The sequence below is a fragment of the Cynocephalus volans genome, chromosome 6 (assembly GCF_027409185.1).
Source record: "Cynocephalus volans isolate mCynVol1 chromosome 6, mCynVol1.pri, whole genome shotgun sequence".
Classification (NCBI taxonomy): Eukaryota; Metazoa; Chordata; class Mammalia; order Dermoptera; family Cynocephalidae; genus Cynocephalus; species Cynocephalus volans.
In genome coordinates, this window is record NC_084465.1 from 76253221 (window position 1) to 76275196 (window position 21976).

The 21976-nt window shown below is 37.7% G+C and overlaps 1 protein-coding gene across 1 annotated transcript in view; it reads left to right on the top strand.

The window, feature by feature from the left end:
- Window positions 1-19695, top strand: part of SCIN (scinderin) — a 74111-nt gene extending 54416 nt beyond the window's left edge. The window contains exons 10-16 of the mRNA XM_063099847.1: window positions 2898-2988; window positions 7344-7514; window positions 11634-11811; window positions 12077-12198; window positions 16012-16089; window positions 18320-18380; window positions 19568-19695. Of these exons, the coding sequence (XP_062955917.1) occupies window positions 2898-2988; window positions 7344-7514; window positions 11634-11811; window positions 12077-12198; window positions 16012-16089; window positions 18320-18380; window positions 19568-19695 (829 nt within the window). The remainder of the gene's footprint in view (window positions 1-2897; window positions 2989-7343; window positions 7515-11633; window positions 11812-12076; window positions 12199-16011; window positions 16090-18319; window positions 18381-19567) is intronic.
- The last annotated feature ends 2281 nt before the right edge of the window (window positions 19696-21976 follow it).

Genomic DNA, 21976 nt, shown 5'->3' on the forward strand with positions numbered 1-21976 from the left:
GAAATGGTGACATCTAAGAGGATGCCAGACAGGCAAGCAAGGAGGGAAATTGTTCCAAGAACTGCAGGAAAAAGAGTGCTCTAGTGTACTGTAATATGCAGTAGGACTGGAGCAAATTTGGGGAACAAAAGATAAAACCACAGAAATTAGAAGGAGCCAAATTGTGAATGGCCTTGTAAACATGCTGAGGAGGATGAACTTTATTTTCAGGGCATTGGGAGCCACTCACAGAGTTTGCACGGGGGAGTGACATGATTGGTTTTCATTTTAAAGAAATTATTCTGCTTGAGATCTAAAGAATGGATTGGTGGAGGAAGACTAGAGGAAGGGAGACAGTTGGGAATTTGTTGCAGTAATCCAGCTGAATGATAAAGTGGCCTGAACTCAGTACAATGACAACAGGGATGGGAAGAATGGGACAAATTTTCAAGGTGAGAAGGAGTTGGCATCGAATGACTGGTTATGGGGAATATGTGGGAGATGACAAAGTCAAGGATGCCCACCCCCCCGGTTTCTGGTCTGAGCATACGTGGGTGGTGTTTCATTTACTGAGATGGAGGAGGACAGGTTTGGCACACACTGTAAAAAATTCGAAGGGAAAAAGAAGACACTGAGAATGCACCACGTTGTTGATAGTTACTATCTTTAGGGTATGGGACTGGAGGGAGAGGTCATTAGTTTTCTTCTTTCCAATTTGAGGTGCTTAATGTTTCTATGATGGCTTATCAAGAATGCAGTTAGATACTTGTGAGTCCTTCAGTGAGCCTTTGCTATTTAAAATCACAAATGTTAAGTAATGTAAGTCTGTTAATGTTGTATCCTTTGTGGAACTTTGAAAGCTTTTATAAAAGTAGTGAAGTGGTGTTTGGAAAATAAGCAGTTCTCTTGAAGACCAGCTTCCAAGTTAAACAACTTTCCAGTTTATGTGATAATTTCAATACAGGGATGTGTTTTTTTTTTTTTAAGTCAAAGAGGCAGAGTTAAAGGTGAAAGACTACAATTAAATCAAGTTCTGAATACACAAATTTGTCTTTTTTGGTTCTTAAACCGCTTATATTCTGAAATGATAGGAGAAAACTAATTGCTGCAGTGATCTTTTCTCTGAAGTGTCAGCTAATTGAAATTGAACAAATGACGATAATGAATCTCTTGCAGTAGAACATTTTATTTGTAGGCAGCATTTATTTTTAATGAGCAACAAGCACCACAGGTTTATAAAGAAGACATGATGTCAAAATACATTCTTTTTCTTTCCTCCCCTAAGCATAGGATTTCAAAATTAGAAGCAAAGAGCGGCTGTATTATGTCTTGATAGTAGTGGAATACTTGACCCTCTGGATCATAAATCCATAAAGCAGATGAGTTTGAAGAAGCGGAGCACGGTACTTTGACATGAACAGGAAGAGGAGCTTGAGATCAGTAGTGAAGTGTTTATTAAGAGTATCAGAAGGCAAAAGTTTGGTGGTGGTTTTCGAGAGTCTCGGTTGAAATACTCCAAGAAAAACAAAAAATGAACACAAAAGTTGGGTGATATTGTCTGTTAGTGGGTTAATTTTTTTTCTCTCCGGAATAAAAGCAAAATGGAAAGCAGCTATTTTTAACCACAGCTGGAAATGAGAACTGAGGAAACCACAGAAGTGATCAAGGAAAAGGACGTGATAGCAAACCCTGCTGTAGACCATCACCACGCGACTCTGCGTCACTCCCCACCTCGTTGTCTGGTCGCTCAAGGAGGTGTTAGTTTTAAGGGCTAATGGAAAATTTAGGCTACCAAAATTAAAAGACTATTTTTTTTATGGGTGTCTTTATTAAGGAAAGCATTTTTTTATTTTCTTGTAAACATGTGCATGACCTTTTTGGCACCCCTCTATAAAACATTTTTGCTTTAAACATTCGCCTATGCCCAGCCCAGTAAAAAATTCTAAGATTAAATAAGACACGCACCCTGCTCCCAGTGTGTTGGTGTGTTTGTGTGGGTTGCCCAGGGTGGTGGGTTACTTTTAATCTGTTCTGAGTATGGAATAGCTTACTGTCAAGGTTTCGGAAGAAGAGATATGGTTACCTTTCAAAATCCAATTCCAAGTTTTGCATTCCTGCTGCTAACCCTAGTCAGATAGAGATGTTGGCTAAAAATGATGTTCAATGATTGCTTAGGATGTTTTGGATTTTTTTTTTTTTTTTTGGTCTTGTTTTGCTTATTTTTTTACAACACAAATTCATCAAACAGGCAGATCTCTCAAAGATTACTTTATAAATTAAAGTGATACAGAGTTACAGCTAACCTAGGAAGAGAAGTTGCAGATGAACTGTACAGATTGATTTATTGACCCTTATCTGGGTCCCAGAAGTTTAGTATCTTGTACAGCTTCATTAATAATTCCTTATAGAATTTCTAGAATGGTGAAATGGGGCCTCTCTGTTGCCAACTTCTAATGATTATTTTCTTGACTTTTCTGGGTTCCATGTATTTGGTTTTCACCAAATATTCATAGAAAGATAAAATGCCTCTAATAACCAGCCTAATGTGTCTGGCTCATATTCTTGTACTCAGATGGATTATTTTCACAATAAACGTGGTTTCCCCAAAATAGGCAGCTTCAACTTGGAATCAAACAGACCTGATTACTTAGCTAAATTATGTAAGGAGCTAAAGCTCAATTTCTTTAAAATAGAGATAAAAATGCCTGCCTTATATCCTTCTAGACAAGATACATGATAACTCATGGCTCAATGTTAGAACTTTAAAAAACAACTCAATAATTTTGAGGGTTCATGTCAAGTTAAAACAGTTGGTTTCTTCTTGATGTTTCATAATAACTTGTCTTTGCTTGAAATGCCTACATGGGAAGGTCTTAAAACTTAAATACAGGTAATTTGTTTTACTTTGATTCCTCTAGGCAAGGAGCAAATGCCACAAGAGATGAGCTGACGACATCTGCTTTCCTGACCGTTCAGTTGGATCGATCCCTTGGAGGACAGGCTGTGCAGGTTGGGATATTTTAAACCCCAAGACTCACACAAGTTAAACTTTTGCTAGCTCGATTTCTAGCTAAACTCCTCTTCCAAGTTGGGATGAGAATTTGACATTTTCTTGATACTGACTCTTTTTTATTTTGGAATTTCAGTATTCCTACTCTCATGCCATAGAGGTTCACTCAGGTTCTGGAAAGAGGGAGCAAACCAAAGCAAAATAAAAACAAAAAAAACAATAACAGATTTAAGAGCCAAAAGAATCTTCCCATTAGAATCACACCATATGTCAATGATAGCCTCCTGATATTAAACTGTCCTATCTGTGTCATCACTTCCAGCTATTGTTAGACAGATGTCGTGGGCAAAATAATGCCCCCAAGATGTTCACGTCCTAGTCCTCAGAACCTATGAATGTGTTATGTTTCAAGGCAAAGAAAGAGTTAAGCTTGGAGATGGAATTAAGGTTGCTCCTCAGCGGACCTCAGTATAGGGAGATTATCTGGGATTACTGGGTAGACCCAGTGTAATCACAAGGGTCCTTATAAGTAAAAAGAGGGAGGCAGGCAGAGTTAGAGGGATGCAGCATGAGAAAGACTCAACCAGCAATTGCTGGCTTTGAAGACAGAAGTGGCCCCAGCAAAGGAATATGGGCAAACTCTACAAGTTGGGAAAGATGAGGAAATGGACTCACCCTTAGAGCCTCTAGAGGGGACTATAGTCCTGCAATAGCTTGATTTTAGCCTAGGAACCAAGGGAGCACAGTAATTCATTCTGTACTTTTGACCTCCAGATCTGTAAGATAATAAAATTGTGCTGTCGTAAGCCACTAGAGCCAATTATGGTAATTTATTATAGCAGTAATAAGAAATAAATACAACAGTGTAAAACAAGCACAGATAATGATTCTAATTAATAGGTAAAAAAGTAGAACAATATTTTACACATTCTCAAGTCATAAATGTGCCTAAGTTATGTTCTGCACAGGCAAACTGAAATAAACCTCAATAAGAAAGCATGGATCCTTATTTTTCCCTTTAGGTACCAGAGTCTTGACATAAACAAAGTCCAACACCCAAAAGTGGGGGGGACAGGAGTGGAGGAGAGGGGAGAGGAAGACAGAAATGGGAGGGGAGGGGAGGGGAGGGAAAGGGATAGAGAAGAGGGAAAGGGAGGGAACAGAGAGAGGGAAATCCTTGAGGGAGAAATGAGAGGGGAAGAGAGGAGGAGAGAGGAGGAAGGGAGAGCGTGGAGTGAAAGGAAAGAGAAATTTTTTATTAGGGTAATTCTGAAAAAAAAAAAAAAAAAAAAAAAAAAAGCTTGTTGAGAATGACTGTACCCAAATTCAAAATGACAATTTCATATAAATGTAAATGAATCAACTTTTCAGTCTGTGTATATGTGGGGTGTGTGTGTGTGGAGAGAGAAGCTTGCTGGAAGAGATAATGTGTTGACTTACTCATTTTAGAAGTTTGAATGTCATGCAGTGTCAAACAATATCAATGTCTAGTTCCAGCTCTCTTCACTGTGTCTGAGGACTGTTTGCAGCCTGGTTCAACCTTCCTTCCTCTTTTTTCAAGCTCAACTGCTCCTCTTCTTACTCTACCACAGAGTACCTGCTGCTTGTTTCAGGACCCTTATTTGTAACCATGGGAACTTCTTGGTCTTTGCTTGTTTAGTTCCTTACTGTGTGACTGCAACACAGACTCCAGGAAGACTGTTTCCTTCTAGTGTGCTTCAGTGTGTCTATCTGCTCTCCTATTAACCCCAGCAGAGGGCACTTGCTTGTTCCTTGTTCCTACAACTAGCCTGAGGTCTCTGTCTCTCTCTCTTCCCCCACATCCCCTCCCTCTCTTTATAGCTGGAGCTGATCACACTGCTGCCTGGGTTTTTTCCTGCCGGCCTATGTGTTTTCTCTGGCCAGTTTTGGGGAAGGCATCTGCTCCCATCTGCTGGGAAGAGTCTCTTCCAGATTAGGGTTCACACTAAGAGCAGGTGATCATTTGGCCAGCGTGGTGACATTTTGGACACAGCAGCATTGGGCATTCCCTTTGCAGAGTTGTGTCTTGTTTATCTTCTTCATGCTTGATGTCAAAGGAGCTAAAATTCTATGTGGTGTATAAGTTCTTTGCTTTGCTTTGTTTTCAAATCTTTATAAATGTGTATTTGCTTCTTCAAATGTAATAGTTAAATAGAGAGGTAAGTCGAATTGTTTAGGACATAAAATCCAAAACATGGGGGCTGAGTTTGGTCTTCCAGCTGGATTCCTTTCTATCTTGGTACTTGTCAATAGATACACATGTATAAAGCAAGTTAGGCTAAAGTTAAAGTTGCATATTACCTTTTTTTTGTACACATTAATTTGTTAATTGTTCATTTACAGGTAATAAGATGATTGAATTCTTTAAATGCAATCAGTTCAATTTCCCCATGAAGTATTATATTCATTTCTTGAATGAAATATTTCTAGCTAAGAACTGACGTCATCTATACCGTTTAGTTGATCTTTAAAGTATTCCTGAGGGCTTCAGCCACACCCCCCTGACATCCGCACCCAGCCCGGCAAAAACCAGGCCACCACTGGAAGCCCCCTGTCTCCCCTGTGGTAATGACGGGGGTTCCCCAGACCTCAACCCCATCCCTCTTCCTTCCTCCTTCTTCCATCCCATTTCCTTCCCCTTTTCCCTCTCCCTCCCAATGCTCTGCAGCAACTTCATAGAATGTAAAAATATATATATATATTAATTAAAAAATAATAAAAAAATAAAGTATTCCTTATATTCCTTAAGAAATTATTCAAAAACTTTGAAGATATGCATGTGTCTTATATATTCCATTTTTCACAGTAGAATATTTGATATACCCTATCAATGAATTTCCATTAATTGTTAGTTGAATCCTAAATTAACGAAATGGTAACTTTTAGTTTAATCACTAGATGGCAGTAGTTTGCAATAATGCAAAAAAAAAAAAAAGCTAAAGTCCTGTAATGCTGTTTTAAACACTCCTTTACAGAGTATATTACACTGTTAATTTTTTTTAATCTACCTTTTTTCTCACTTGTTCTTTTACAGTAGGTGATGGGCCTTAATCAGTGGCCTCCTTTCTCGAACGTTGGCAATTGAAGTTTTCTCAATATTATGTGGAATGCTAAGCTGACAGTTTTTGTTACTCCCTCCTACTCCCATCCAAAGCTCTGGGAGTATGACTGAGGGAACATTTTCATAATGTGCTGCTCACTTATTTGAATGCCTACTAATTGAAACATACTTGTGAGGTCAATTATTTTCAGTGCTCTATGGCTCCTGTTATGGTACGTGCATAAGCATTCCCAGTCACCTAGCTTCTAGAAAAAGATGTATGAGGGTAGATGTGAAAACTCAATTTTAGCATAAGGCAGAACAAATGAAAAAATAGGGGACTGACAAAAAATTTGAACTCTTTATGTAAGAAAATCATCAATAGTTCATGCAAGAAATGGGAGATTAAGTCAAGCTAATAATTTATCACTTATTTTATTCAGTTTCCTCATCCTGAAAACTTATTTTATTGCATAAAAAATAAGTTGCTTATACTGAGCATATCTTCTATTACCATTTCTATAGGTAAGTTAAAAAGTAGAAAATATAAGATCAGTTTATTTTTGCCAGTTTTTAATGTTTGGATAGAAATCTTTTGCTTGTGTGTGTAATTTTTTTTTCATCTCACAAATATCTGGTTATAAAAATAATGAGTATGATTTTGTGTCCTTTTATTTTTTGAAGCACATGTGTTAACCTTCTGAACCAGATCCAAAACACAAAAGAATCTAGCACACGTGTAAACATCTGTAAAATGTTGATGCATTTGAAGAAGAGTAATTTTCATATAAGGTTGCAGACACCAGCACTTCGTTGCTGTAATCTTTTCTCTTTGGGAGATGTAGATGAACAAGCTTACATCTTCACACTTTCCAAAAGCAGGAAGTGTTGCAGTGTGAGGATGTTTCCCCAGACAAGAAACTACTCAGGGACACTGTGACACTGGTTCTAGGACAATGAAAGATTCTCTTTTTTTCTTTACTATTTTTTAAATTGTAATTGTAGTTATACATACTTGTAGGGTGTAATCTGATGTTTCAATACATACATATATTTCATAATAACTGGGTTAGGGTAGTTAATGTATCAATGAACAGAAGATTCTTAAGTCAAGGAGGAAACTGTACTTGGTTATCACCACCCTATTTGTTCTGTTAATCATCATCCCTCCTGCTCTTGACTTTCTGTTTATTTTTTGTTTGGTTTTCAAAAAGAAAAATAAGCACACATTTAGAAAATCAACCTTCTTTCAATGCACTCTTTATTATATTTCTTTTATCCCCCCACCTCCAGATCCGAGTCTCCCAAGGCAAAGAGCCTGCTCATCTGCTGAGTTTGTTCAAAGACAAACCACTCATTATTTACAAGAATGGAACATCAAAGAAAGGAGGTCAGGCACCTGCTTCCCCTATACGCCTCTTTCAAGTCCGGAGAAACCTGGCATCTATCACCAGAATTGTGGAGGTAATGTCATGCATTCAATAAAACATGCCCTGGCTATGGATTTCCCAATGGACCTGAGCCATCAACAAATATTAGTCTTTTAAAAATTAGCAAGTAAATTCCTTTCATTTCTATAATTAATCCAGTTCACAATAAAAAAAAAAAACACTAAAAGCAGGAGAGCTGAATAAAATATTAAACTCCAAGTACCAGGCCTCTCACATTTTTTAACTGCATTCAACCCAAACAAATGAATTTTGAGAATACTGTAATAAACCAAGCTATCAAAGGCATGGAGTAGATGGATCACGGGTGATGGGTCAGGTGACACTAGGGAAATTTCAGAGGGAAGTTTGAGTGTTTGCACAGTGTAACAAATGTGAGAAGCAAGCCCTGCCACACTGGACCGGAACCATAACTGTACTGCCAGTTAAGCTGTCTCTGACAGCAGCTGGGAAAGAAACTAAACCCCCTATCAAGGTGCCATACAATTAGAAGATCTTCAGGTGCGGGCGAGACCAGCCTGCCCAGGTTTTCAAATGGCTGTGTGCTTTGACCTGTAGGACAATCCCGTTATGCCTCATATCCCAATCACCTCAGTCCCCGTTGAAATCCAGGTCTCCCAGATCACTCCGAAACTGCTGTGTACTCTCTGCATATTCCCAAAGCTGGAGCCATCTCCCAACCCTACCCCTCCACACAAGCCATTCAGCTGAGCCCTTAAAACTGGTTGGTTATCACCTCCCTCCACCTGCAACCTCTTCTCTGAGCCTCCCTCCCCTTCACCTTCTTGATTGATCGGTACCTCTGAAGGTACCGATTCCTATACAGCCCTCCCAAGTGGAAGTTGTGTTGTCCTCCAGTGCCCACAGGACTCAAGGATGGAGCTGGACAGGCTACCCTCCTTGCTTACCTTGCTGCTTTGATTTCTCTCCTTTGTATCAGACTCTCCCTCCCCTGTCTTCTTGTGCTGTCACCTACTGAGCTGCCGGTCCTTCCCTTCCTCTTTGATGGCTTCAGCCATTGTCTCACTGTCTTTGTCACTCTGGCTTCTCTTTTACAACCATCTTTTCCTTGTCCACATTTCATCTCCCACTCACATCATCGTATACTAAATCTTGCCATAGGCGACAACTAGAGTTCCTCAGAAGTCTGCTTCAATCATAAACCTCTGACAACCAGCTCCCGTCCTTTGACTCCTCCAGGATGCACGTGTCAGCAATTTTCCAGTCTCATAGCTGAATGCATGAGTCCTCTTCATCCTTCACACCCTTCCTGTCCTGCTCTCTCCTCAAATCTCCAGCACCCCCTTCTCTCTACTGATTACTTTGATTCAGTGTTCACAGAGAGCATAAGTATAATCACACACGAATCACCTTATCTGCTCCCCTGCAATTTCACCAACTTGTCTGCATGGGTACGTCTATATTCTCTTTCCTTCCTGTTTTATGAAAGAAATCTAAAATCTTAATTTATTTATGTTTAAAAATCAATAAATATTTTATATTAGTAATTTACATATGATGAAGTGTTTTATAAATTAACATCAATCTATTATTATCCATAAATTAGTAGTAAATAATATATTTGCATAAAGAGGTACATCAATAAATAATTTAATGCATATTTATCACATAGAATAAAAAAATATGACTTCTATCTAAGACCATATTTCTCCTGCCCCCACTTGTGTCCAGGATCTCTTCTCTTGCTTCCTTGTGGGCTTTCTTAGATATCTCTTTTTCCCGTGCATTTATTCCACTTGCAGTTCATCATGATTTCAGGCAATAATCTCCTTTCTCTTCTCTTCTGGATCATCCTTTTATTCTTCTATCCTACATCATTTACTTTGAAATACAAAGATGTGTTTTTAAAAAAACTCCCATTTTTTTAAAAACTTCTCTAGACCCTGATCTTGACCGTCTCCAGCTACCGCATCATTTCTCTGTCCTTAAGAGCACAAGTCCTTGAAAGAGTTGTTTTCACTTGCTCACTGTCTCTACTTGTTTAAGCCTATTCTCTCTCAAGCCACTCCAATCAGGTACTCATTCCCCTCACTCCACTGAAATGCTTTCTATCTAGTTAGTCAGTGACCTGCTTCTTGCCACAATCAAAAGTCACTTCTCGGATCTCATTTTTCTAAACCTTCCACAAGCATTTGCCACACTTAACATTTCCTATTTTATTGAATACTTTTTTCCACGAGGTGTCTGTAATACCACACTTACCATGATTTCTTTCAAACCTACTGGCCACTCTTCTGGGGCAGTTTTGCTGGGTTTTACTTCTCTGCTTGACCTCTAAGCATTTGAGTGCTCCAAGGCTCAGTCTTGAACTTTTCACAGTGATCTCATTCAGTCATATAGTTTAAATACCAGCATGGGTATTGATCTCATCTAGAACATTCTGTGCATGGATTCTCATGTGTTCAATTATGACTAATTGTTTTTTAGTCTATCAAACTGACAGTTCAGGTCTCATCTGCAGGCACTCTCAGTTGATTTCAGATGGAAGAGTCAACCGGAATGCAGCATTGTTACATTCCTGATCTCTTCGCCAGTGGGCATTTCTTTATGAGACATCACCTGTTGCTTACAACATCTCCTTTTTTTTTTTTTTTTTTTTTTCCAGCCTCTAAAACCAGCTTCTCTGAAATGCACTGTCCAGATTGTTTTGTAACGCTTTCTGTCTTCAGTTCCTGGCAGGCTAAAGCTCTATAAACGTTCTGTTTTAGATATACCCCCCCTGATCTCACACCAATCCGGACATAGGCCTCTTGTCACCTTTTCTCCATGGTTCTAGCTTTTTCCTCTTTATCAATAAGGAGACATGTGGATTAGAAACAGGAAGTGCTGAAAGCCAGACCTGGTTCTTATAATTCTCCATCATCGCATCTGATAGATTACTTTGATCTTGGTCCATGAAGCCTCATTCCTCCTGGGAGAGGACTATACCCACTTCCCTGAATGTTACCTATCCCTGGGACACTTCTCTAAATCTAGCGTTCTCTGTGAGGACACGGTCCTGACAGACCCAGTGAATCCAACTCTGCACATGGTTGATGCCCTGATCCTGGCAGCTCAGTGAGGCTGGCCAGGCGGCATTGTTGGGCACAGCAGGTTACCCTGCCTTCTTGAGACACTTTCTTCACTTGCCTCAGAAACACCTCCTGCTCTTGTTTCCTTCTCCCTCTCAGCTGCTCCGTCTCTGTCATGCTACTGGTTCAGCTCGCTGAAGTCAGACCTCACTCAGTTCCACAGTTATGCAGAAAGTCAGACAGTGACGTAGTTTTACAATCATATGGTCAGACAGGTAATCACAGAGATGGACACAGAGTCACAAAATCACAAGGTCACGGACACAGTCGTAGACACAAGCCCATCCTAGGGCCCTCACACTCACCACTGAGCCTGAGGTTCTGCACATGCAGTGTCCCTGCCCAGAGGTCCCACCTTCAGCCTCACCCTCAGGCCGGAGTCAAACCTCTCACTCCCCTGTGGCCACATGGACCAGATCTGTGTTCCCTGGCGGATGCCAGGCAGTGTCCACAGATTGTAAGTCGGAAGGAAGGAGTATATCAGTGCTGTGTTTTTAAGTCCTTATAAATAGTCTTTTATAATTTGAGACATGATTTATCTGAGCCTGAAGCACCTTTTAGTGAATCTATAGTATTATCTCTTTCCCTACATTGCACTCCAGTCCCTATTTTATGATTTTTAAGTTTCCTTTCAATTATTCGATAAACCTTCTCTTTAGTGGGGGAGAGAAACACTGAATACCTTTGCTTCATGCGTGTCATTTGTGAATACTATGCCCTTTTTCCAATTGTCAATTATAGCCCCTCCTTGTTCTTATGTTATCTTTGTTTGCTTTTCCAAACCTTTGCTACTTTTCCAAACCCTTAATTCTTATCACTTAAGTTTGATTAACTGTATTCTTAAATGCTTGTGCTACTGTCTGAATGACACAGACATTTCAAACACCATAGTGGTGTCTTGTGCTCCTTTGAATTAATTTCCTGGGATCGGGTGGAAAGCTGTGGTTGGTTTGTCACAGTCACAGCTCTGAAACTCTGAAACGTATTTATTGAAGGAGCAGCAATGAATTTGAATCATTGTGTTATTTTTCGTCATACTCTAGGTTGATGTTGATGCAAATTCACTGAATTCCAATGACGTTTTTATCCTGAAACTGCCAAAAAACGATGGCTTCATGTGGATAGGAAAAGGTGCTAGCCAGGATGAGGGGAAAGGAGCAGAGTACGTGGCAAGTGTCCTCAAGTGCAAAACTGTAAGGATTCAGGAAGGCGAGGAACCAGGTGTGTGCTGTGGGGCCAAGGACACTAACCAGAATTTACATTTGGTATGTTTGCTAATCGACTTTTTTCATAAATAGTCACTTTTTAATGGCTATTGGGGGTTAAGGATCCCTCCAATATTTAGAAAAGTGGGTGATGGTACCTGGTATATTTAAGAAATTTCTAACATTAAAGTCAAGGTAAGATAATATTATTTGTTAATGTAAAGCAATACAAACCATATCCTCTGGAAAATGCATTGGATAACTCAGTGTGTTTTCCACAGAGGAGTTTTGGAATGTCCTTGGAGGGAAAAAAGACTACCAGACCTCACCACTGCTAGAAACCCAGGCTGAAGACCATCTGCCTCGGCTTTATGGCTGCTCTAACAAAACTGGAAGGTTCATTGTAAGTATCTTAAGACAATGAGATAGAACCTAACAACACTGGGAGGGGTGTTTCCATGTAGGCTCTGAATCTTTCCAGCCATGTTACCTCTCAGAGTCTCAGAAGTTTCAGCTTACCTGAAAATCATAGATGAAAATCTTTGCTCTATACAGGGTAGTTTTAAGGGTCAATGATGTAATAGATATGAAAGCATTAACTGTGATGTGCTATATAAATTAAGCTGCCTTAAAAATATCAGCTGCTTTACACCTGTGTCAGCAAGAAGTAGTTGCTCTATGAATATGTATGTGCTTGGGTTTGCTAATTTAATAATTCGATACTTTGTGTGGGCAGCAATAGTTGTTTCTGATCAAACTACATAAGTTTTACACATCACTTTCCCAGGGGTATAAATTTCACTATGTTGACTGAATAAAAAATACTATGGAAATAGTATGATCATTGGGCAAAATCACAGAAAGTTATATATGCGCCTGCAAATTAAATGAAATCAACGGTAATGTTTTATTTTATAGTCATTTATAGGCTTTGACTTTCAGGCAATCAGAAGTAAAATCAGAAGTATCTGTGTCTTAGTTCAGGCGGCTATAAAAAAATACCACAGATAAGATGGTTTAAACAACAAACATTTATTTCTCCCAGTTCTGGAATCTGGGAAGTTCAAGATCAAGGCATCAGCAGATGCCTTGTCTGTTGAGGGCACACTTCCTTGTGTCCTCATATGGCAAAGAGAGCAAGCTCTATTCTCTTTCTCTTCTTAAGGACACTAATCCCTTCATGGGGGCTCCACCCTCATGAGCTCATCTAAACCTAATCACCACCTACTACCACACCATTAGGGGGTTAGGGCTTCAACATATGAATTTGGGGGGAAACAAATATGCAGTTCATGACAATACAAGAGGGATTTTATACCGGGCTCTGAAATATTATCCAAAAGGCCACAGCTCTTTGCCTCAATTTACATACTAAGCTTTTGTGTAAATTTTTCATTTAAAGAACAAATTTCTCTTCTATGTAGAATTTGATCTGCAGATTTGGTCAACACATCCTGGTGAATGCAAGCTTTATTTTTCAGCATACACACAAGAAAATTTCCTAAGTACTTTCTCAGGCACTTTGATTACTAGAACTAAAATGCTTTGAAGAAGAAACCATTCATGCACAAACCACATTTGAGGCTTACAAGTGATTTGACTTGAAAACTCCAGACTTAAATAGTGCATTGAGATAAATATTTGGTTGTCAGGCACCACAGTTTGCTCACTTACTTTACGGGAGACCCCTGTGCTTGCTGTATTTTATAAATTTGTCATCAGAAAAATCTGTTATTTTATTGTTTTGAGTGTTTATTTGATATTGCATCCAAACAACTTTTTAGCATATGCTCCTATAATTTCTTTTTATAATTATTTGCATATATTAGTATAAATTAGATTTTTCTCCAAGGAAGATATGTTTTACAAAAATAAGTTCCTAGAACTTTGTTCTCAGTCAGGTTTAGAAGAAATCTGTTAGTCCTTGTCTGGCTTTTTGTTATGCACATATATTAGCCTTTAGGAGAAATATACATTTTTCTGCACCTACTCATTTTCTTGTTTGGTATTTGGAACCCCTCTGCTTCTTCACAGTTTAAGGAAAAGGATTGTTACTAACAAGTGTTGGATCTTATAATCACTATTAACAAGTAGGCTTTAGACATATAAATTCCTACAAGGCAGCAGAGCCTATAGAAAAAGAAAAAGGAACTCTCATACATTGTTGGTGGGACTGCAAAATGGTGCAGCCTCTATGGAAAATGGTATGGAGGTTCCTTAAACAATTGCAGATAGATCTACCATACGACCCAGCTATCCCACTGTTGGGAATATACCCAGAGGAATGGAAATCATCAAGTCGAAGGTATACCTGTTCCCCAATGTTTATCGCAGCACTCTTTACAATAGCCAAGAGTTGGAACCAGCCCAAATGCCCATCATCAGATGAGTGGATACGGAAAATGTGGTACATCTACACAATGGAATACTACTCAGCTATAAAAACGAATGAAATACTGCCATTTGCAACAACATGGATGGACCTTGAGAGAATTATATTAAGTGAAACAAGTCAGGCACAGAAAGAGAAATACCACATGTTCTCACTTATTGGTGGGAGCTAAAAATTAATATATAAATTCACACACACACACACACACACACACACACACACACACACACACACACACAAAACCGGGGGGGGGGGAAGAAGATATAACAACCACAATTATTTGAAGTTAATACGACAAGCAAACAGAAAGGACATTGTTGGGGCGGAGGGGGGGAGGGAGAAGGGAGGGAGGTTTTGGTGACGGGGAGCAATAATCAGCCACAATGTATATCGACAAAATAAAAATTAAAAAAAATAAATAAATAAAAATAAAAAATAAATAAAAAAAATAAATAAAAAAAGAAATTGGAAGCCAAAAGTAACAAAAAGAAGGGGAGAGAACAGACATTTTTGAAAGAGAAACTGGAAGAGTTTAATAAAATCCTTTCAAAAATTTAAAAAAAAAAAAAAAAAAAGCATAGCTTTTAGATCCAATCTGCCTGTGTAATATCATTTACCAAGTGATATTACTTACTAGCTTTGTGTCTTTAGGCTGGTTATGTATCCTGTCTGTGCAGTAATTTTCTCATCTGTAGAATGGAGATAATCATAGCAACTACTTCATAGGGTGATTATGAATATTAAATTAGTTATTGCATACAATAGATTAGAACAGTGCCTAGCACCAAGTTAGTGATACTTAAGGCTTTTTCTTTTTAAATCATTATGTGATTGGTAAATATTCTGTAAAAAGATCATATGAACAAGTTCATTGCCTTCTGTGAATGGTCAAGATTTTTGGTTTGTTTGTTTTGTTTAACAATTTCAAAATCTCATCAGGTTATGACAAACATGAATTGTATAGTTCAGAGGTCTGCAAGCAGCCTGGGAATAGGTTTATCCAGACTGAGCTCAGGCTGCAGGTTGGGTTTATTCCTGTTTTTCCATGACAGTGCTCAGGAGCACAAAAAGGCCCCTGCTGAGTCACATTGGCTAGTATGACATGGACCAGGCCACAGTCAACTCCACTTCCTTGACTGCATGACAAAGTCAGATGGCAGGCGGAGGGAGTAAAGAATTGGGAACTATAATCCAACCTGTCACACTTTCCTAAGGATGGTGGTGGGGTTCATTCAGAATTCTCTAAAAGCATTGAATTTTAGATTAATACATTCCCATTGGGATTGGGTGGATTAAACTAACCCTCTCCACTACCCTTTCATGTTAACTATAGAGAGTACAATTTAACCCATTAAAAATAAAAATAATAAAATTTTGCATATGTAATATTATGTTTAAATGTCATTTTAATTAAAATTTAAATTAAATGACCAGACCTATTGACTTTTTAAAAATAATCTTGACCTACAAAATGAAAGACAATTTAATACCCTGACCATAAACTCAAGTGTCTTTAGGGACTAGGCAGGCTACATAAATCTGTGAAACAACTTGCATAAGGAACTGGAAGTAGAGAGAATCATGTCAAATTGACTACATATATCCAATCTAGGTATTCAAACAAAATTTTATATTAAGCATTGCGCTGGCCAAATAAGATATCATTAGTTGTAATGCCAAATTAAACAGATGAACAATTATTTAAATCTTTATTACCTAAAAAGAAGAAAAACAATGACTACCAAATTTTATTTTCACATTGCTCAGAAATATTAGAAAAATTACTGCTTTACTGTTTGGTCATAAAGCTTTCCAACATTTCAGATTGAAGAGGTTCCAGGAGAGTTCACCCAGGACGATTTAGCAGAAGATGATGTCATGTTACTGGATGCTTGGGAACAGGTAAAACTATACTTTGTTCATCAAAAGAGAGAGCACTTATGCTTGGGAACTGAATAGAATCTGCTCTGAGAAATGGCAAGTCTAATAATAAATGGGCATAGAGATTTAGGCTGTATTTAAAAGAAACAACACAGTTTGGCAAAAAAAACCTGATACATACGGCAAGTTGATTTCTTAGTGCATAAATAATTCTACAGCTATCTTTTTTGGCATTACAGTTGTAGGTAAAAAAACTTTTATTTTTCATTTTTTTGGTAAAAGTCACTCCTAATTTATTCATTTATTTATTTAACTAATAAGTGCATTCATGTGTGCGATGTCATAAGGGTACAATGCCATTGGGAAGACCGAAATATTCAGAATTTCTCTCGAATTTGACAAGAAGTCATAGGGTACCCTTCCCCTGGGGAAGAAACAGACAGAATAGTTTTGAATCTACACAGTAAAATTTGTTACTATTATATATATCTTAATTTTAGAGGAAATTAATTGTGATTTGACATGCCACATATGATCTTTTTTTAAACCTCCATGTAATTTAACAATAGTGAAAGGGAAAAATAAATGTGTTAGGAACTAAACTGTTTAGAACAACTGTGAAATGCTTATCTGAATTAGGCCTAGTCTTAGAGTCAACTGCAGAGATTGTTACTTTTAGTTCTTTTTCTAATTGATAAGCCATTCAGTTATGTTACATCATTGCTTGTGTTCTATAATGACCATATTTGAATTGAGGATCGAGTCACATATTTTCCTGAAGAGAATAGATCACTCACTTCTAGATGTGAGATTTGAAACCTCATGTCAATAAAACACCTTTGCATATTTAAGAATTATAAAATAAGAATTACTTTTTTCTTATTCATAAGTATTGAATTATTCTTGTTTAGAGTCAACTGTATTGTTTCTGTAGTCATGGATACTTTAGAATATTTCCTGTACTACATTTCATTTTTTAAAATCATATTTTTCATTTACATTACCATGCTGTCATAGTTTGTTCTGTGCCCTGCAAGCAAATATTCCAGCACTTTCAGTAAGAATTAGAATACAACCAAAACTTAATTTGAAAAAAATTGTTCTTCCCACAAATTATTTTAGAGTGATTTCAATATAAAGTAACTTAGGAGAGTTGTTTAGCATTAAAGTACCCAATCCACACATTTGACAAGAAGAAGGATACATACAGATTACATATCAATTAAAAAAAAAAAACTTGACATTTAAATATTAAACATTATAGTGTTACCAAAACCCCAAAGGTCTGTTTGCTCACCACTCAATAGCCAATAATTGAGAAACAAGTGTTGGTTTAAGGAAAGGTAGCCTTTAATCAGGACGCCAGCAGCCTGGTGAAATGGCAGGTTCATGTCTCAAAGACCATCTCCACTTTTCCCAGACTTGCCAAAGGGTTTTATAGGGACAGGTGGTAGGGGGATGACCCATGCTGATCTAAGCAGGGAACGTGTGGGCATAATCATAAAATTGCAGATAAGCATCAAAGAACTTCTTGGGTGCGAGGCTGATTCACAGTGACCATCCTCCATGAAGTCAAGGCATGGATTCAGTTCCTGTTAACCTCAGAAAAATCTAGTTAGTATGCTAATAAAGAATGGCCACCTGGGTCAATAATTTCTTCTATAATTATTCTGTGTACAGTGTGAGCAAAAGTCATTATGTTTTAGCTATCATGTGAACAAGAATCATTGTATCCTAATGTTCAGCTGCAAGCTATGTGGTTTGGGTTACAAGTATAAGAAAAAAAAAACTTTTTAATTTAGAAATTTAACAAAATGGAGTCACTTCTGTTCTGCCTGCTACAATAGCACTTTTATCAAAGTGTTATAAGGAGGGTACGATACTGTAGGAGAAAAACACCAGGCTTAAATCAGAAATTCCTAGGGAGAGTCTGGGGTCACCCACCAACAAACTTTGTGTCTAGGTGTGGCCCCCCCCCCCAGCATAAATCCACATCTCTAAAATGGGGATAATGACTGCCTTATATACCATCAGAGTGTGAAATCTGGGGTTGAGCTGGCTGGATATAAATTTAGGTGTCTCTTGATGAGTGTGAACGAAGGTAATCAAACTTCTCTGGGCCCCCATCTCCACTCCCCAACTTGTGAGGTTGTTATGAAGATTAAGTGAGCAGTGTGTGTGTGAAGCACTTTGCACAGGGCCTAGCACTGAGTCAACACTTTGAAATGGTACATATTGTTTTATTTTTCAGATATTTATTTGGATTGGCAAAGATGCCAATGAAGTTGAAAAATCAGAATCTCTGAAATCTGGTAAGCTTTATATTATCCCATGGACAATTATGGCAGTAACCAGGCATGGTTATTACCTGACTACTCCTTTTCTACCACATCTTCCAAAAATACATATCAAAATCGAAAGCTTAGCTTTCATCCTCAGCACTAAAGACTCATGGAATTTTTTAAAACTAAAGAATTGCAAAATGAGCACATGACAAATATGTTTTGTTACTGTAAGTAAGTTCAACATTTTCCCCTGAAGTTTTTATAATTTGAGTCTGTAAAAGAAAACTAATAAAAAGACAAATTAACAGGAGAAAAAGCATAACAAATTTTATTATGTGCACACCTGTGCAAGAGAATCATACAAACTAAAAAAAATTTAAAGGGCCAGATGGCTGAAGTTTTTATATCATCCTGAAGTTACAGAAAGAATAAGGGCTTGGAGCAAAGCAAGACAGGTTATGGGAAGGAAGGGAGGAAAGCCCCGGTTAGCAAAGGGGTCTTGTTATGCGGGTGAAACCTCACTGGTAGCAGCTCTCAGAAAGAATAGATAGCAACAGTTTTTCTAACAGATGTTCAAAGGCGTCAGACTCTAGTCTTTCTCTCCTGTGTGTTAAACTTTCCTAGATCCAGTGTAAGGGACCTCAGAGGAAGCTTATTGTTTATTTCACCAATGCAGATTTTCTCCACAGATGCAAATCTCCCTCACAATAGACAGCTCTTTATCTATTCTTGTGTTTCCAGCCCCTCTGAATAGCCATCTTGAAGTATGTCAAAGTATATTTTGGTCTAAAATATTTTGTTTTTCCTTATTACTTAGTTTAGAATATAATTATATCAATTTATTCTGAAAAGTTTAAATTCACTTAAACCCTTATTCTATTATGAGAATAGTAAAACGTCCATAACTCTGATACCTAGACTTTTTTTTAACTTACTTTTGAGTAATGCTGGGTTTTTTTCTGGCACAATTTTATTTTTATTGAACAATTGTGCCATAAGGATAATTCCATAAAACTTGGAGTTCTTTCAGGCACCAATGATACTCTCATGGTGCTTTCCATGGCAGATAAAACAAACTGATAAAAAATTGTCCATACCTGGCTACTTGGGGGCAATGAAAATTTATTACTTTTATTGAAAGAATTTTCATTCTATAGTTATTTTAGTTTAACCAAAATGAAGTGAATTTATATGTCTTTTCAACTCTTTTTTAGCCAAAATGTACCTTGAGACAGACCCTTCTGGAAGAGATAAGAGGACTCCAATTGTCGTTATAAAACAGGGCCATGAGCCGCCCACATTCACAGGCTGGTTCTTGGGCTGGGATTCCAGCAAGTGGTAAATGGGTTTTTGTGAAAAACAAACATTATAGGGCAGATGTCTGAGCTGTCCCATTATTGTTTGGGGGGCAGGGAGTCTTTTTGTTTGTTTGGCTTTAGAAAATTAACATCAGCCAAATGGCTATATTTAATATCTGATATTGGTTTGAAATTCTTTGAAACTGGAATTTTTTTATGTTAATATATTAAAATAACCTAAAGTGAGATTTTGTTATGGACAATATAGCTCTTCTGGAAACTGATTTATATCTTTTTATATGATCTTTTGAAAGTAAAAAGCTGTGCACAATCTAGGGGAATTTGTCAAGTAGGAAATTTTATAATTCAGCAGCCATTAGCCAAACTTGTTTTTTAATATGCCAGAGTAGAAAGCTGTAATGCCTTGGAGGTTATTCTCTTTTCCATGTATTGTGTTAAAAAAAATTGTATATTTGCAGTAAGGTTTATGTCTAGATGGCTTTAACAATTTGTCATTATTTTCCTTCTTTTGTCAATATGACTTCAATGCCATTAACTCCTAAGTATCATTTCTAAGAGGAACTTTATCTTTTTTGCCCCTTTAGAAGCCATTGAAAACACAGTTCTTTTTTCTTATCTACTTCGATATATGTATTTGACAGTACATGTTTAATGTTACAAAAGATATGTACAGAAAAACTTCACTAATGCAGTCTTTCACCATTAAAATACATCTTTTTGAAAAGGTTTTGTGTTGTGACATTTTATTCAAATTTGATATGAGTTAATTTTACACTATTAATTTTAAGGTTAATACTTTTATGCATAAATAGATATGAGTTGAATACTTCTTACTTCATCCTCATTAAGTTAAAATTAAACAGGTTTTCCATGTGTTACTGAGACCCCAAAGGTCCTTTTGCTCACCTCTCAATAGCCAACAATTGAAAGACAAGTGTTGGTATGAGGAAAGGTAGCCTTTAATCAGGACGCTGGCAGCCTAGGAAAACGGTGGACTCGTGTCTCAAATACCATCTGTGCCTCCCTCTCCCCGGTTTGCCAAAGGGTTTTATAGGGGTCTGTGGTGGAAAGTTGACTCATGGTGACTGTGCAGAGATGTGCAGACATGCTTGAGTGTTTCAGGTGATTGTCAAGGAACTTCCCAGGTGGGAGCTGACCAGCGTAATACTTCATTCTCCATGGGTTCAGTTCCTGTTATTCTCAAATAAGATCAGGTTAGTAAGCTAGTAAAGAATGGCCATCTGGGTTCATAATTTTCTCTCTAATTATTTGTGTACAATGTGAGAACGAGAGTCATTGTGTTCTGGCAATAAGCTGCAGGCTATGTGGTTTGGGTTATAGGAGAGAACAAGTTTTCAAATTCAAAATCTTAACAAAATGGAGTCACTTCTGTCCAGGCTGTTACACATGGGTAGATAATTATGAAAGACTTAAAATACACAGTGTATGAAACACATGCCTCCAGAAAACAGGAGTTGGGACAGAATCTAGTAAAGTAGAAACCAACTTTGGTAGTGGGGTATGGGGGTGGCTGGTTGAGGAGGGGAAGCTACACTTCCATGGAAGCGAGAAACGAAGGGGGAAGCAATCTGAGGAATTCTCACCTTCTCTATGTTCTTTTATGTGCTTTACAGAAAGTGTTTCACAGAAACATCACAACAACCCTACAAGATTGGTATTAGTACTCCATCTCACAGGTGCAACAAGTGGCAAGTAGCATAGCCAAGAAATAAATGCAAATCTGTCTCATATTCATAGGAGTAAATCCATGCTCCTGAAAATTTCCTTAGTCTATCTCTATATGCCCATTCCTCATAAAGGGGTAACATATGATCACCTTCAGTGACAGCAAGGGGGTTTCATAATAACTGGGCATCTGCCATTGAATACCTCCATTCACCTACTCCTAGGGCCACCTTAGGAAGCTAGTTGTCATTGTTTGAGAAGTACTCTAAGACTATTTAGTGAGTGTCCAAACTTTTGAGGAATGAAAGTCTGATGAATGAAAAAAGGTTGTTATATTCATAACACAATGAATATATCTTTTAAAAATGGAACAAGTTTGCAGGTTGGTCTTGGGTCTTCTTTCGTTTGTAAATAATATCATGTTGGGCAGTGGAATTAGAGACTCAAAGGGATCTCATAAAATCGAAGAATAAAGAATTGAAAAGCTAAATAAAATTTGAAAACTCAAATTTGACAGAGTATCTCTGGGGGGAAATAGAGTAGATTATTTGGCATTAATGTAACTCTGAGTTTAACAATTAAGCAAGAATAAACACAATGTGGGATGTCCACACAATG